Consider the following 16,142-nt stretch of genomic DNA (forward strand, 5'->3'; position numbering starts at 1 on the left):
GTTGCAGAGGTTCAAAAACAACAAGGGTGGAACTGCTAATGCAGCTATTATACCAAATAGTGAGAAGAGGCTTAGTGAGAAGAACTCCATTATGGAGCAATTAGCAATTGTGAAGGCTGAATTTGAAAAGTATGGAGAACTTCTGAACCACTTGGAAATGGAAGTTAACTCCACTTCTACAGGCAATTCAGCATCTACAGCCTTTGCCCACTTAGGTACTCATGCCACTACTAGATCATGCATCCATTGTATCCCTTGGATTATTGATTCCGGTGCATCTAATCACATGACTAGTATACCTTATCTTTTTTGTTCCTATCAACTCCCTAAACATCTAAGGGATATACTTAAGAGTATGGGATTACTTGGAAATTTTTGCTCCCGTTGCCAAAATGAATTCTATTCAAGTTTTCTTATCCTTGGTAGCTTCTTTGCCTTGTCTTTTATATTAGTTTGATGTGAAAAATGTGTTTCTAAATGGTGAGTTCATGAAGAAGTGTATATGTCTCTCCCTCCTAGTATTGTAAGGACTTAGCAGGAAATGTTTGTCAATGGAAGAAATCTCTCTATGGGCTCAAACAATCTCCACGAGCTTGGTTTAAGAGGTTTCGTATTACTTTTAGTAGAGTTGGCTATGTTCAGACCCAATTTGATCACACTCTATTTGTGAAGAGAGATGCTTTAGTTACAGTCCTCATTGTTTATGTTGATGATATTGTTGTTACTGGGGATGATGTGGATGAGATTAGGAAAGTTAAACATTTTCTCAATACCGAATTTGAAATTAAAGACCTTGGTTCACTGTGCTTTTTCTTGGGTATTGAAGTGGCAAGGTCAAAAGATGAGATCCTTCTTTCATAAAGAAAATATATGCTGGATTTATTAACTGAGATAGGTAAACTTGGTGCCAAACTTGCTCCCACACCTGTTGATGCAAATCATAAGTTATCTACCACAAATGGGGAGTAATTAGCTAGTAGGGGAGTACCTCAGAGGCTTGTGAGGTAGTTGTTACAGAGAAGATGATGAGAGATTTTCTTTGGGAACTAGGGGAAGGGAAGAGGGATCCTAGGATCAGTTGGTAAGTGGTTAGTAGAGGTAAGAATGTAAGGGGGTTGGGGTTGGGATTAGGTAATATACAAAGAAGAAACTTTGCTCTCTTGGGGAAATGGCTATGGAGAATGCTGCAAGACCGGGACAAGTGATGGGCAAAGGTGGTAATGAGCATTCATGGGCTCTTCACTAACAGCTAGGATGCTGGAGCATTGGCAAGGGCAACCCAAGCTTCTCCTTGGAAGGCCATCAATGAGGTATTATTACCTGTGTTATTGCCTTTTATCAAGTACAGTCATTGTATTGGTAATCGTATCAAATTTTGGGAACATGTATGGTTTCGGTCATCCCCCTTGAAGTAACAATTCCCCTAACTTTTTGCACTCACTTGCTTTAAAAATGAACCTATTTTCAAATTCTTGGTTCCTTCAACTTTGAGCAATGGCTTTAATTGGGATTTGGGATTTCGAAAGGGCATAAGAGACTGAATTTCCGAATTTGCTAGCCCTACTTGATCTTTTGGAAGAAGTCTTTTTGACCCTTCCAAGGATGATAAGCGAATTTAGACTTGTACTCCTTCTGGCTCCTTTTCTTGTACTTTTTCCAAGCCCTGTCTCAACCATCTTATAGCTCTCTACCTCCCTTTCCTACTAAGGAGTATGGTGCAAGCCTATCCCACCTAGAGCTGGTGCCTAGATATGAGGGCTTTTCACAGAGGTCCTCTTGCTATTATTTACCCCTTGGTGTTATGCAATTATTTCCTAATTATAAATGTTTGTAACCCTGGATTGTAACTCTTTCAAAAACAGCTACTAAATTTGGTCACTTGTTCTAACATTATCTTGAGTCATTATATATAATTAACAAAGTTCTGTTTGCTTCTTTTTTTCTTAATTTAAGTGCTATAAGCAGAGGGCTTAATAACCAAAAAAGTGTTGAGTCTTTTTCCCTGAATTTCTTATACTAGGCGATCAAGACTACAATCAGCCTTGAACCCTAATAGATTTCACATTAGAAAAAGTAGAAGAAAAGAAGAGAAAGGGAGAAAAGAGAGGAGAAGAACTGGAGAAACAAAGGTTGAAAGAAGGGACAGATTCAGAATGATCTGCCGCCGCCACTCTCTTAGTATTTTTAGGTTATGTTCAGTACATAGGGAAAGGACAAATCTGCCCTTAGTACTTACATGACAAATAAAGCAAATAAAAAACTGAAATAAATAACAATTGACATAAAAAACTGACCACCAATTGACACTACCATGACTGAAATAAATAATTACACATACTATCCTACGAACACAGTGGGAACCACAGCTGTGGGGCCCACATCAGTGTTCTCTACACTCCCCCTCAAGTTGGGAATAGATATTTATCATTCTCAACTTGGATAGGTCTGCCTCTAATTTCTTCCCTGGTACTGCCTTGGTGAGGATATCTGCGAGTTGCATGTTGGATGTGGTATACGGGAGACACACTTCTTGTGATGAGACCCTCTCTCGCATAAAATGTCGATCAACTTCAATGTGTTTAGTTCTGTCATGCAGCACCGGATTGTGGGCTATATTAATAGCCGCTTGATTATCACAATACAACATCAAGGGCTTCTAATAATCAACACCCAACTCTTCAAGTAGTGATCTCAGCCACTCCGTTAGCCATTGACTTGTACTCAGCTTCAGCACTGGAGCGGGAAACAACACTCTGCTTCTTACTCCTCCAAGAGACAAGGTTACCTCCCACAAGGTCACAATATCTAGAGGTAGACCTCCTGTCATCAGCACTCCCAGCCCAACCGGCGTCTGTATAGACCTCCACCTTCATGTGATTATTGTTTTTGAATAGTATACCTCTACCCGGGCATCTCTTCAAGTATGTTAATATTCTCTCTGCCGCAAGAAGATGAATAGTTCTAGGGGAATGCATGTATTGTCTGACAACACTAACTGCATAACTGATATCTGGTTGAGTGAGGCAGAGATATAGGAGCATTCCAACCAACCGTTGGAACATAACTTTGTCTTCAAGAGGCTCCCCGCCCTCTGCACTAATCTTGTGATTCTGTTCAATGGGTGTATCAGTAGGCTTAAAACCTAACTTTCCAGTTTCCGCCTGAAGGGATGGGATATCCATCACATGGACGCCCAAGTATTGCGGAATGGACTGAGCGAATTTCAAAAATTTCTCCCATCTTTGCAGGGAATCGAATTCCCTATTTATAGAAAAACATGTTTTTCAAGGATCAATCTTGAATCATGAATCAAACCAAATCTGAACCAAAAGGAGGAGGAGGGAGGATGTACCTGATACGGAGAAACAATATCTCCCAATGGAGGTGTTCACGCCCAAGGAAGGATCCAAAATCTGCTCCCACTGAAGATGGCGTAGTGTAGGATGGAGCAGAATCAGCAATGTTTTTCCAAAAGAACTTGACCCTTCGCAAGAATCAACTGGATTACTCAGACCCATAGAAAGCACATCGAGACAAACAAAGTGTTTGAGTTTCTGGCAGGATTGAATTCAGAATATGATATTGTGAGGCAGCAGATTTTGACCAGAGATAGTGTGACCCTCTCTCAGGCATACTCCTTAGTGCACAGTGAAGAGACCAGGAGGAAAGTCATGATGCAACCTCAGCCTTTTACACCTGCCTTGGTAGCTGTCAAACCCAAAACAGGGGGTGATTCAGAGAGGGACAGAAAGAAGAAAGATAAAAGGGATGTGGTGTGTGAGCATTGCGAGAAACCTAAACACACAAAAGAAACATGTTGGAAGCTGCATCCACATTTGGTCCCAGCAAAATTGAGAAATAAAAGGGTAATGCTCATGTGGCTATGACTACTGATTCAGCATCCTCATCTGGCACAAGAGGCACACCATTAAAGACCTTAGCTGCAGTTCGGGTTGCTTTAATACAGTTGGAAAAGGAAGTTGGCAGTTTGGCTCAATCACCGCAGTCATCATCAGCCCCTGCCACATCGGCCTTTGCACACTCAGGTACTCGAGCCTCAGCCTACCATGCCTCCGCTCCAGGTACTACTGAACCCTGTTGGGTAATAGATGTTGGATTGAAGTCTTTGTATGTATGAGATTCGGCTGATAAGAGTTCTTATTAGCCTATACTTAAGTTTAAGTTGTCCTGTACTGGGCCTTTGTTAATGGGCCTAATCCTGTTTAATGTTTTAAGTTGTCTGGGTGTCCCATCACTAATCAGGGGCATTCTAGTAACTTTCTATATCATTGTACTACATCATAATATAAATAATAGTACAGTCGACTGAGCAAAGCAGTTAGACATTCCAGCATCTCTTCTTCTTCTTCTTCTCTTTTCTGCTACTTTGGCTACAGTAATTTAGCTTTCAATAGATTCAGGTGCATCCGACCATATGACTAGCTTGCCCTCTTTGTTTACTATTTATCACTTATCTTCTGGTAGGGATAAAATATCTATAGCTGATGGCTCTCTTGTCCCTATTTCTGGCAAGGGTGACATCAAACTACCGGATACTATCTCCTTGTCTTCTGTCTTGCATGTTCCTAAACTTGATACTAACCTCAATTCCGTTAGTAGTATTACCAAACATATGAACTGCTCAGTAACTTTCTTCCCTGACCAATGTGTTTTTCAGGACCTGGAGACAAAGAAGGTGATTGGGACTGGCTGTGAGACGAATGGGATCTACTCGCTCGGGGAGAGTTCTCGTCGGGAAGAGTCAGTGGATAAGAAGTTACTTGTTTCTCAGGTTGTGAGTCCGGTTATGCTTTGGCATAACCGATTGGGTCATTTGTCTTTTCGGTCCTTAAAGAGTCTGTTTCCTACTTTGTTTGAGTCTGTTGAGTCATCTCAGTTGAAATGTGAAAGTTGTGAGTTTGCTAAACATTGTAGAAACTCTTATTCATTGAGTAATAAAAGGAGTAATAGTTCTTTTGATATTGTGCATATTGATGTTTGGGGGCCATATCACATTCCTTCTATGGGTGGGTACAGATATTTTTTGTTATTTGTTGATGACCACACCCGGTTTTCTTGGGTTTATCTTATGCGTTCATGAGATGAGGTGTCTGCCCTGACCCAAAACTTCGACCAAATGATCCTAACCCAGTTTGATGCCAAGATCAAAATTCTTAGATCTGATAATGCAAAGGAATACTTTGTTAAGCCATTGGCATCGTACCTCCTTAATCATGGGGTTATCCACCAGAGCACTTGCCCTCATACACCTCAGCAGAATGGGGTTGTAGAAAGGAAGAATAGGCACATCTTGGAGGTGGCTAGAAGTATTATGTTTACTTCCAATGTCCTTATTCGCTTCTAGGATGATGCTATCCTTACGGCGGTATATCTTATTAATTGGGTTCCTTCCCGGGTTCTTGATATGAAACTTTCTTTTTCCCTTCTATACCCCAATGAGGAGTTGTTTACTATTCCCCTCAAAACATTTGGTTGTACCTGTTTTGTTCAGCTTCTCGGTCCTCATCACTCCAAGTTCGAACCCAAGGCCTTCAAATGCATCTTTCTTGGTTATGCACAAACTCAAAAGGGTTATTGCTGCTATGATCCTGTTTCAGGGAAGAAGTTTGTATCCATGGATGTCATTTTCTTTGAGGAGACACACTACTATTCTCGGGTCTCTCCTCAGGGGGAGAGTAGTGAGCATGGATATTTGGGTCCTTTTCTTCAGGGGGAGTGCAGTGAGGGCAGGGTTGATACTTTTGGGGTTGTACCCTTAACTATTCCAGTGGGTGATGAGGGCTGCAGTAGCGAGGGTGGTCAGGGGGATCGGGAGTTGAGAGTCTATCACAGGCGATGCAGGCAGGTTGATCCCGGTCATTAGCCATCCCGGTCAGCTCCAACCTCTTCTACGGCTCCAAATCCAGATATTACAGTCCTAGGGCCCACAGAGACTTCTTCCATTGTTGCTACCTCACCCCCTACAGATGACCTTGACCTTCTCATTGCCATCTGTAAAGGAAAACGGCATTGCACCACATCTACAGTCCACTGCATCTCCCAGTTTTTGTCCTATGATCGCCTATCTCCCTCCTACAGGTCCTTTCTCACTTTCATTGCTAATGTCCCTATTCCAAGAATAGTGCAAGAAGCCCTATCAGTCTCGGAGTGGAGAGGTGCAATGCAAGTTGAAATGGATGCCCTGTTGAAAAATAATACCTGGGAGTTAGTTGACTTGCACAAAGGAAAGAACTAGTTTGATGCAGATGGGTATTTACTGTGAAGCACAATGCGGATGGTTCCATTGAGAGATGCCCGGGTAGAGGTATACTGTTCAAGAACAATGACCACATGAAGGTGGAAGTCTACACGGATGCCGATTGGGCTGGGAGTGTTGATGACAAAAGGTCTACCTCTGGATATTGTGCTCTTGTGGGAGGTAACCTGGTCTCTTGGAGGAGTAAGAAACAGAGTGTTGTCTCCCGATCTAGTGCTGAAGCTGAGTACAGGTCAATGGCTAACGGAGTGGTTGAAATTCTTTGGCTGAGATCACTACTTGAGGAGTTGGGTATTGAGTATGAGAAGCCCCTGATGTTGTATTGTGATAATCAAGCGGCTATTAATATAGCACACAACCCGGTGCAACATGACAGAACTAAACATATTGAAGTTGATCGACACTTTGTGTGAGAGAGGGTCTCATCACAAGAAGTGTGTCTCCCATACATCACCTCCAACATGCAGCTGGCAGATATCCTCACCAAAGTTGTACCACGAAAGAAACTAGAGGTGGATCTATCCAAGTTGGGAATGATAAACATTTATTCCCAACTTGAGAGGGGAGTGTAGAGAACACTGATGTGGGTCCCACAGCTACGGTTCAACTGTGTCTGTAGGGTAGAAGGTGTTCTAGTCTTCCTAGGGTTAGCTATTGGTCATTTAGTTGTTTCAGTTGTTATTTATTTCAGTCTTATTTTACTCTATTTGTTATGTAAAGACTAAGGGCAGATCTGTCTTTTCCATGTAATGAGCATAACCTATAAATATTAATTAAAGTGGCGGCGGTAGAACATGAAGCTTCTGCTCCTCCTTTTCAACTCTTGTGTTCTACTACTTCTCCTCCCTCTTCCTCCTCTTTTCTCTTTACCTTCTTATTTTCGAACCTGAAATCCATTAGGGTTCAAGACTGATAATAGTCCTGAACTTCCACTTTCTACAATGTTTGGCAATCTCACAACTCTCACATCTCAACTTGGACAACTCAACAAACTCAAATAAAGCAGGAAACAGACTCTTCAAGGACCGGAAAGATAAATGACCTAATCGGTTATGCCAAAGCATAACTGGACTCACAAACTGAGAAACAAAGGACTTCTTATCCACTGGCTCTTCCCAACGAGAACTCTCTCCAAGCAAATAGATCCCATTCGTCTCACGGCCAGTCCCAATCACCTTCCTTGTCTCCAAGTCCTGAAAAACACATCGGTCAGGGAAAAAGGTTACTGAATAGTTCATATGTTTGGTAATACTACTGACTGAAAGCAGGTTAGTATCAAGCTTAGGAACATGCAAGACCGAAGATAAAGAGATAGTACCCGATAACTTGATGTCACCCTTGCCAGAAATGGGAACAAGAAAGCCATCAGCAATGGATACTCTATCTCTACCGGAGGACAAGTGATAAGTAGTAAACAATGGTGGCAAGGTAGTCATAAGGTCGGATGCACCTGAATCTATTACCCAACAGTGTTCAGTATTACCTGGAGCTGAAGCATGAAAGCTGAGGCTCGAGTACCTGAATGTGCAAAGGCAGATGTGGCATGGGCCGTTGGTGACTGAGATGGCTGAGCTAAATGTCCAACTTCCTTTTCCAACTGTAGGGCAGCCCGAACTGCAGCTAAGGTCTCTAGGGGTGTGCCTTTTGTGCTTGACGAGGATGTTGAATCAATATTCACAGCCACATGAGCATTACCCTTTTTATTTCTCAGTTTCGCTGGGACCAAATGAGGGTGCAGCTTCCAACAAGTATCTTTTGTGTGCTTGGGTTTCTTGCAATGTTCACATACCAGGTCCCGTTTATCTTCCTTCTTCCTGTCCCTTTCTGGATCACCCATTGACTTAGGTTTAATAGTTGTTGTTTGAATGCTCGAGTCAAGGGTATTTTGGTCATTCTGGATTATCTGCTTGAGAGTGAAAGGTCTATTGTATCTGAGTTTAAAGTTATGTGTCTCATCTTCCATGAGGGACAAAATGGTCTTTCCTGTAACTCTATGTTTTTGAATAAATACAAGTGGGTCAGCTAGGGGAGAGGGATTTTGACACTCTTCTAGTCTGGCCGAACCTTTCTTTCTTCTTCTTCTTCTTCTTCTTTCTCTTTTCTTTCTTCTTCTCTACTTCAACCTAGAATCTGTTAGAGTTTACTAACATGGTATCAAAGCTGTAAGGTCGTATCCTCATTTCTTTCTTGCTGCTATTCTCTTTTTGGGTTCACCGCCAACTTTCACAGTCATCTTCTTCCTTTTCGACTAACCTGAGTGGAGATTCGATAAGGGGCTGAAAAGGAGTTGTCGTTTTGTGGGCCTGGAGGTGAGGATGCCTCCGGTCGTTGCTGTGGTGGTCGTTGGAGTGGTATACTAAACCCTCTATTCAGTATCGAAGAGGGCTGAATGTAGACAAGTATGAACACTACTGTTGTTTGTCCAAGGGACTGTGAATGTTTCTTTTTTGTTTCAAAAGTTGGTTGTGGTGGTGGTGCTCAGTGTGACTGATATGCATCTCAGTCGTGTTCCTCTGCATTTCTCTTCGTATGTATGTTGAAAGAAGAGTTGTCGACTGTTGAAGTTAACAACAGCAGTAGATTGGTGGTGGTTGTGTCGTGGTGATTGGTGTATCTATGTTTCAAAATATTTAAAAGTGATCTCATATACCTTGTGTGTAATCAGTTCTGCAGTGTGCAGCCCAAGTGTTTGATGAGAGGACTGAGTGATTTCAGTCTTAGTGTGTTGATGGTGAATGGTTCTGCAGTGTGCAGCCCAGGTGTTTGATGTGAAGACTGAGTGATTTCAGTCTTAGTGTGTTGATGGTGAATGGTTTTGCAGTGTGCAGCTCAGGTGTTTGATGTGAAGACTGAGTGATTTCAGCCTTAGTGTGTGGTGTGCAATGTGTATTTAAAAAGCTGGAATTGGTGGTGTTATAAGTGAGATAAGTCTTGTGAAAGAGTGTGAGGTTGTGTTGTATATTTGAAGGTAAAATAATTAAGATGGCTTCATTTGAAAATGGGAATAATAACAAAACAGGTGTCATGCTTTCCCCAGACTATCTAAGTGTTCAAATGACATCCATCAAGTTGAATGGTGAGAATTATGTACCATGGGCAAAATCTGTGGAGGTGTTCTTGAAGGCCAAGAGAAAGGTATAACATATAAGAGAGGAGAAACCTCCCTCTGATTCCCCTGGGTTCAGTGACTGGGAACAAGTAGATGCACAGATAATGACATAGCTCTGGAACAGCATGGAACCAAAGATTAGTGTGAACTTCATGTTCCTAGATACAGCTAAGGAAATCTGGGATCATGCTAAGAAATTGTACTCTGGACAAGACAATACAACTAGGGTGTATCAGTTGTACCAAGAGTATTTCAATTTGAAGCAAGGGAGTCAAAGCTTAGAAGGGTATTATGCAAGTTTGAGGAACATTCGTAATGAGCTTAATGTGTATCATCCTCTAACATCAGATGTTCAGATCCAACAGCAACGTGAGCAGCTTGATGTGACAAGGTTTCTTGTGGGGTTGAAGGCTGAGTATGAGCATGTCAGAGCACAAATATTGGGAGGATCTGCTCTTCCCTCACTTGAAGAAGTTTTTGCTCGTCTTAAGAGGACATCCATTGAGTCAGTAGAACATTCTTCTCTCTCTGACAGATCTGGTTTGGTATTGACTAAAGGGGGTGGTCGTGGAAATAGAAGTGGTGGTGTCAGGAGTGGACTCCCAAGCAACCGTAGTGGTCACATGTTTAGCAGGGCTAGTGGTCGGACTGGAGGTCGAGACTCAGGGGGAGGTCGGGGAAGAGGAAGGAGTTATACTCAGAGAAAGTGTACACATTGTGGTTTAGAGGGGCACACAGTTAATTTCTGCTATGATTTGCGTGGTACACCCAACACTTGGGCTAACCATGCTATGACTAAGGGTAGTGACACAATTACTGAAAGAAAGCAAACTGTCCCAATCCCCTCCACATCTACTTGTGCTTCTGAGAAGGAAATGGTGAGTGTACCACGTGCAGTATATGAGCAGTTCATTCAAACATCTCAGCAGAACACCGCTACACTTGCCCATTCAGGTATGGCTTGCTTAGCTTCTAAAGACTCACACTGGATCATTGACTCCGGGGCCTCGGACCATATGTCTGGGACTCATGATGTATTTTCTTCCCTTTCCCACTCCTCCACACCTCAAACAGTTACACTTGCTAATGGTTCTACATCTCCTATCTGTGGTGTTGGTGATGTTAATCTCTCCTCCTTGCCTTTATCATCTGTTTTATATGTTCCTAAGTTTCCTTTTAACCTTATGTCTGTCAGCAGATTAACAAAGTCTCTTAATTGTTCTGTAACCTTCTACCCTTCTTCTTGTATGTTTCAGGATCTCAAGACGGGGAGGAAGATTGGTGGAGGGCATGAAGCAGGTGGATTATATTACCTTGATGGTGGTGATCCTCCAGTAGCTTTTCAGTCATCTCTTACTCCTCTTCAATGGCACTTCAGACTTGGTCATCCTTCTCTCAAGGCCTTGAAGTTACTGGTTCCTTCCTTGAGTCATCTTTCATCATTATATTGTGAGTCATGTCAATTGGGTAAACATCATAGAGTCTCATTTAGTCCAAGAGTTGATAGTCGTGTCTCAAGTCCTTTCTCTTTAGTTCATTCCGATGTATGGGGTCCAATTAAAGTGGTGTCATACAATGGGTATAAGTATTTTGTAATCTCTGTTGATGACTTTTCAAGGATGACATGGATTTATCTTAGGTACCTAAAAGGTGCTCCAGGTCGTGGTTTGTTATACCAAAGTGGAGGAACTCTTGAGATAGTAAGGTACACAGATGCTGACTGGGCTGGTTCTATATCAGACAGGAGATCAACTATAGGGTATTGTACCTTCCTTGGTGGCAATCTTGTAACTTGGAAGAGCAAGAAACAAACAGTGGTGACAAGAAATAGTGCAGAAGCAGAGTACAGGGCTATGGCTCATACCACATGTGAGCTAGTATGGCTGAAGAACTTGCTTCAAGAGATGGGATTCTCAATTGACAAACCCGTGAAATTATACTGTGATAACCAAGCTGTTGTTCACATCTCTTCCAATCCCGTCTTTCATGAGAGAACTAAGCATATCGAGGTTGATTGTCACTTTGTAAGAGATAAAGTAATAAGTGGGGTGATAACCACATCTCATGTGAGCTTAGGAAATCAATGGGCAGATCTCCTCACAAAGGGATTGTCTCGGGGAAGAATACATTACATTTGTAACAAGCTGGGACTATATGATATATACTCTCCAGCTTGAGGGGGAGTGTTAGAATGCTCGAGTCAGGGGTATTTTGGTCATTCTGGATTATCTGCTTGAGAGTGAAAGGTCTATTGTATCTGAGTTTAAGTTATGTGTCCCATCTTCCATGAGGGACAAAATGGTCTTTCCTGTAACTCTATGTTTTTGAATAAATACAAGTGGGTCAGCTAGGGGAGAGGGATTTTGACACTCTTCTAGTCTGGCCGAATCTTTCTTTCTTCTTCTTCTTCTTCTTCTTTTTCTTTTCTTTCTTCTTCTCTACTTCAACCTAGAATCTGCTAGAGTTTACTAACAGCTGTCAGGGCTGGGGAAAGAGGCTGAGGTTACATCATGACTTTCCGCCTGGTCTCTTCACTATGCACCAGGGAGTATGCTTGAGAGAGGGTCACACTATCTCTGATCAGTATCTGTTGCCGCACAATGTCATATTCTGAATTCAGGCCAGCCAGAAATTCAAACACCCTATTTGTCTCGACTTGCTTTCTGTGAGTCTGTGCATCTCTGGGACTCTCCGACTCAAGGGTCTCTAGGTGATCAATCTCATGCCACAGGGATTTCAAGGTAGAGAAGTAGACAGAAACTGGTTTCTCTCCTTGTTTAAGACTATTCACTTCACACTTCAGTTCATAGACTCTAGCAACATTAAGGGGTTGGGAATAGGTTTCTTTCATAACATCCCATATCTCCTTGGTTGTCTTGGCCCACAAGTAATTTCAGCTGATATGTGGCTGCATAGAATTACACAGCCATGCCATAACCAAGTAGTTTTCTTGAACCCACTTGGTGTACATCGGGTCCTCCTTGGAAGGTTCTTTCACATCTCTCAAGAGGTAGCCCAGTTTTCCCCTTCCCCCAATAGCCATCATGGCTGATTGGGCCCATTCCAAGTAGTTTGACCTGTCAAATCTCACAGTTGTAATCTGAAACCTAGTTTCAGATATACTACCATAATTGTTGTTCCCAAGACTACCTTCTCCATGATTTTTAAACTCCATCTTTGGTCAAGAACCAATAAGTACGAACTGTTAGGGTCACTACAATAGAAAACAGCACTTGGACAGTCGATCACAATCAGAAATCAGTATGGAATCAATGCAGGTCTGATCTGAAACCAATCTGTAATCACGGTATATGCATGAAACTAGTGCAGGTCTGATCTGAAACCAATCAGCAACCATAGTATATGCATGAAACCAGTATAAATCTGATCTGAAACCAATCAGCAATCACAGTACCAAGCAGTTCGTACAAGTTTTCACCCCCTAAAAGAGCTTGAAACCAAAAGCAGGTCTGAAACTAGCTTAGAGAGCAATCTGAGATGCTGGAACAGAATTAGGGTTTCAATCGTAGGTCTAAAATAAGTGCTCAGCCGCACTTTCCAAGCAGTCCGTATAGTTAGGTTTTGTCGTAGGGTCAATGTGAAACCCTAAAACTGATCACCTCTGGGAGAAAGCCCTAAAACAAGCACTTTCCAAGAGGATAACAAGAGTTCGGTCCAACAGAAAGGTTTGCCTTAAGGTTAATATCAAACCCTAGAACTGAGAGAAAACCCTAAAACAGTTCGGCCGCTCCTTCTTGATAGGTCCAACCTATCTTAACTGATAGCAGTCTCTAGAAAATAAATAAGACTTACCCAGAGAATGTTGTTCGCTACCTTCCAAGGTTGCCTGACCCCTAGCCTTCTCTGATTCTTCCTGATTACCAACACTCTGCAAGCTGTGGCAAGTCTTCAACAGCTGCGAACCTCTTCTGGTAACCTCCAAGAATCAGCCAACGTATACTTCTTCATAAATTTCCAGCCCTAGACGGTTCTCATGTGGTCGGTTGGACTAGACTCACATGAGAAACCCTAGATAGATAGGCTCTGATACCAAGTAGGCGATCAAGACTACAATCAGCCTTGAACCCTAATAGATTTCAAATTAGGAAAAGTAGAAGAAAAGAAGAGAAAGGGAGAAAAGAGAGGAGAAGAACTGGAGAAACAAAGGTTAAAAGAAGGGACAGATTCAGAATGATCTGCCGCCGCCACTCTCTTAGTATTTATAGGTTATGTTCAGTACATAGAGAAAGGACAGATCTGCCCTTAGTACTTACATGACAAATAAAGCAAATAAAAAACTGAAATAACAAACTAACCACCAACTGACACTACCATGACTGAAACAAATAATTACACATACTGTCCTACGAACACAGTGGGGACCACAACTGTGGGGCCCACATCAGTGTTCTCTACACTTATGTATATAAATTTAATTGACTACTACATAAATATGTTGATTCATAAAGAAATAAAGAGAGCAACTTGATAAAATGCAACGAGATAAAACAATGTTGGTACTTCCATTTACTAGAAAGAGAAGGATTTGAAAAAGCATTGTCAGATTTTAGTCTACCATGAGAGGGAATACATATTATTTTCTCTTATATACCAGTTTCTTTACTTGAAATGGAAGTTTTTCCATGGAGAATAACTAACTAAAATAACTAAATGGATGAGCTTCCTTGTAAATCTAAGAGTGAGAACTGGTTTAAGAATTCTTAGACGATGCCTGTCAAATATAGGTTTTCATGGACCAGCCCAGGCTTATTACCTATGATAAGGGCTTTATATCATATTACCAATATGTCAGAATCATAAAAGTGATAACCAATCAGGTGGTATTGAATAAAATTCATGGGGGATTTTGATTGGTCAAAGTTCTTCTGATATCATATCTTTCTGGAACCATATATGGGTGGGTCAGGATGGGCCTTTATACAAACCTAGGCCGAAGACTGGAAATTTCTGGGCTGGGCTGGGCTGGGTCAGGCTATAATTGATCACCTCTGCACTGACAAACGATACTCTTTTGATCACTAGTGATATGTTATAATAAATTTGCAAGTTTGTAACAATGTTTTCTGCCAAATAGTAGTCCCTGAGGAAGTGTGATGCTTATATAATAATGCAATTTTGTATGTCATTATTGGAATTCCTTGTGTGATACAAATAGAAGCAATGTGGCCTATTTGATTAGTTATAAGGTTTTACTAGGTGAATTTAGAAATCATTTGGTCTATTTTTGCTTTCAGGAGAGATATAGCAGTCCGACTGAATACTATTTATAGGATCAACCATTCTCAGGTATAGAACATATAATTTGTTGACTGTTTTTCTTCTTGTGCATGTAAAGTAGGCACAGAGATTGCCTCTTAATCATTAGATAGATGGAATACAATAAAAATAATTCCACCCCCACCTAAAGAAGAAAAGAATGCACAAATTTCTGCATGTTTGGGTGGTGTCCATAACTATACAACTCTATTTGGTGGAAGGGCAATTGGCAATCTTTGAACCCACATTCCTAATGTAACAAGTGGGGTTCTCTCTTCATTTACATATCAACTTCCCAATATCCATCCATGTTGATGCAACCCATGCAAGTATTCCTCTTGTTTCCAAGCAATTTTCTAATATGAATTTTTTCTTACAGCATCAGAAATATCTATTGAGAAGAATGCCCACTTCTACCTGCCTTGTGCAAAGCTCCAGCTAGTTTTGCTTCACATCCTAATCCTTGAAGGAGCAATAGGCACTCACCAGAAAGCATGGATTAATTTGAAGAGTATCTGCAAAACCACTGTCAAGGATGTACAAGCATGGCTCTGTAGTTATGAGTTTTTTAATCAAATTTATAAAAAGTATAGGTTCTAGTTTGAGATTGAGACGGATCAGGTTGTTTTGAACTCCACATTCGTATGATGCTGAATTAATAAATGCCAAATTCCAACTAATTAGGCTCTATTTTTGTGCCAATGTGTTTATTTAGATTTACTCCTCTTTAACAGCTATTAACTGCATGGCTGTTTCCATTCTAAGTTGAAGTTCGTCTTATGTGGAAGTTGACATTGGTCTTCGAAGTTTTTCTATCTTGTGATTAAGAAAATAGTTAGAAACATTTGTATTTTGTTTGTGTATTGTACGATATGTATCGGTTTTTGAACCTACCAATATGCTAAATACTGGGAGTTGGGACATGTGGCCACTTTTGAAGGGTAAAAGGTAAAACCCTTTCTAAAGATGTCCTGGCTCAACTCTTGAAATTAAAAGAAAAATAAAATACAAAGTCAATCCAAGTCTAATTCTCTGAATCATTCGATACAGAAAAAATTGTATGGCAAGGGTATGTGCTGATCTTGTTACTATGCAGTTATCTTAAGGCCTTACATTTTTCAGGACCTACTTTCTTCAGTAAATGTACTTATCCATATTTTTTTTTGTTTAATTTATTCATCTAAATGTATCTTGTGGGGTTTTTTTTATCATTTTAATTTTTTTTAATCTACCCTCTACTTGGGAATAGGGCTGTAAACAGTATTCAAAAATCCGATTTCGAATTCGATATTTGACATAATCGAATCGAATTCGGATAATTCGAGTATTTAATCTATTGAATTCGGATATCCTATTCGTACCGAATAGTTAATCGGATTCAAATTCAGATATAACCTGATTCAATTCGATAAATATTCGAATTCGACCGATTATTTAATTCTTATATAATATATAAAATATTTTATATATAATAATTAA

At 40.9% G+C, this 16,142-nt stretch overlaps 1 protein-coding gene across 7 annotated transcripts in view; it reads left to right on the forward strand.

Annotated features, from left to right (window-relative positions):
* Positions 1-15,340, forward strand: part of AGD15 (ARF-GAP domain 15) — a 90,100-nt gene extending 74,760 nt beyond the window's left edge. For all 7 annotated transcript variants that reach the window (XR_016085195.1, XR_016085194.1, XR_016085196.1 and 4 more), the window contains 2 exons: positions 14,642-14,693; positions 15,043-15,340. Coding sequence is in view for 4 of the 7 variants with exons in the window: in XM_088902543.1 (XP_088758669.1) it covers positions 14,642-14,693; positions 15,043-15,105 (115 nt within the window). In the remaining 3 variants the exon portion in view is untranslated. The remainder of the gene's footprint in view (positions 1-14,641; positions 14,694-15,042) is intronic.
* Positions 15,341-16,142: the final 802 nt, after the last annotated feature.

This window comes from Nelumbo nucifera, chromosome 4, assembly GCF_055504915.1.
Source record: "Nelumbo nucifera cultivar China Antique chromosome 4, China Antique-T2T, whole genome shotgun sequence".
NCBI lineage: Eukaryota > Viridiplantae > Streptophyta > Magnoliopsida > Proteales > Nelumbonaceae > Nelumbo > Nelumbo nucifera.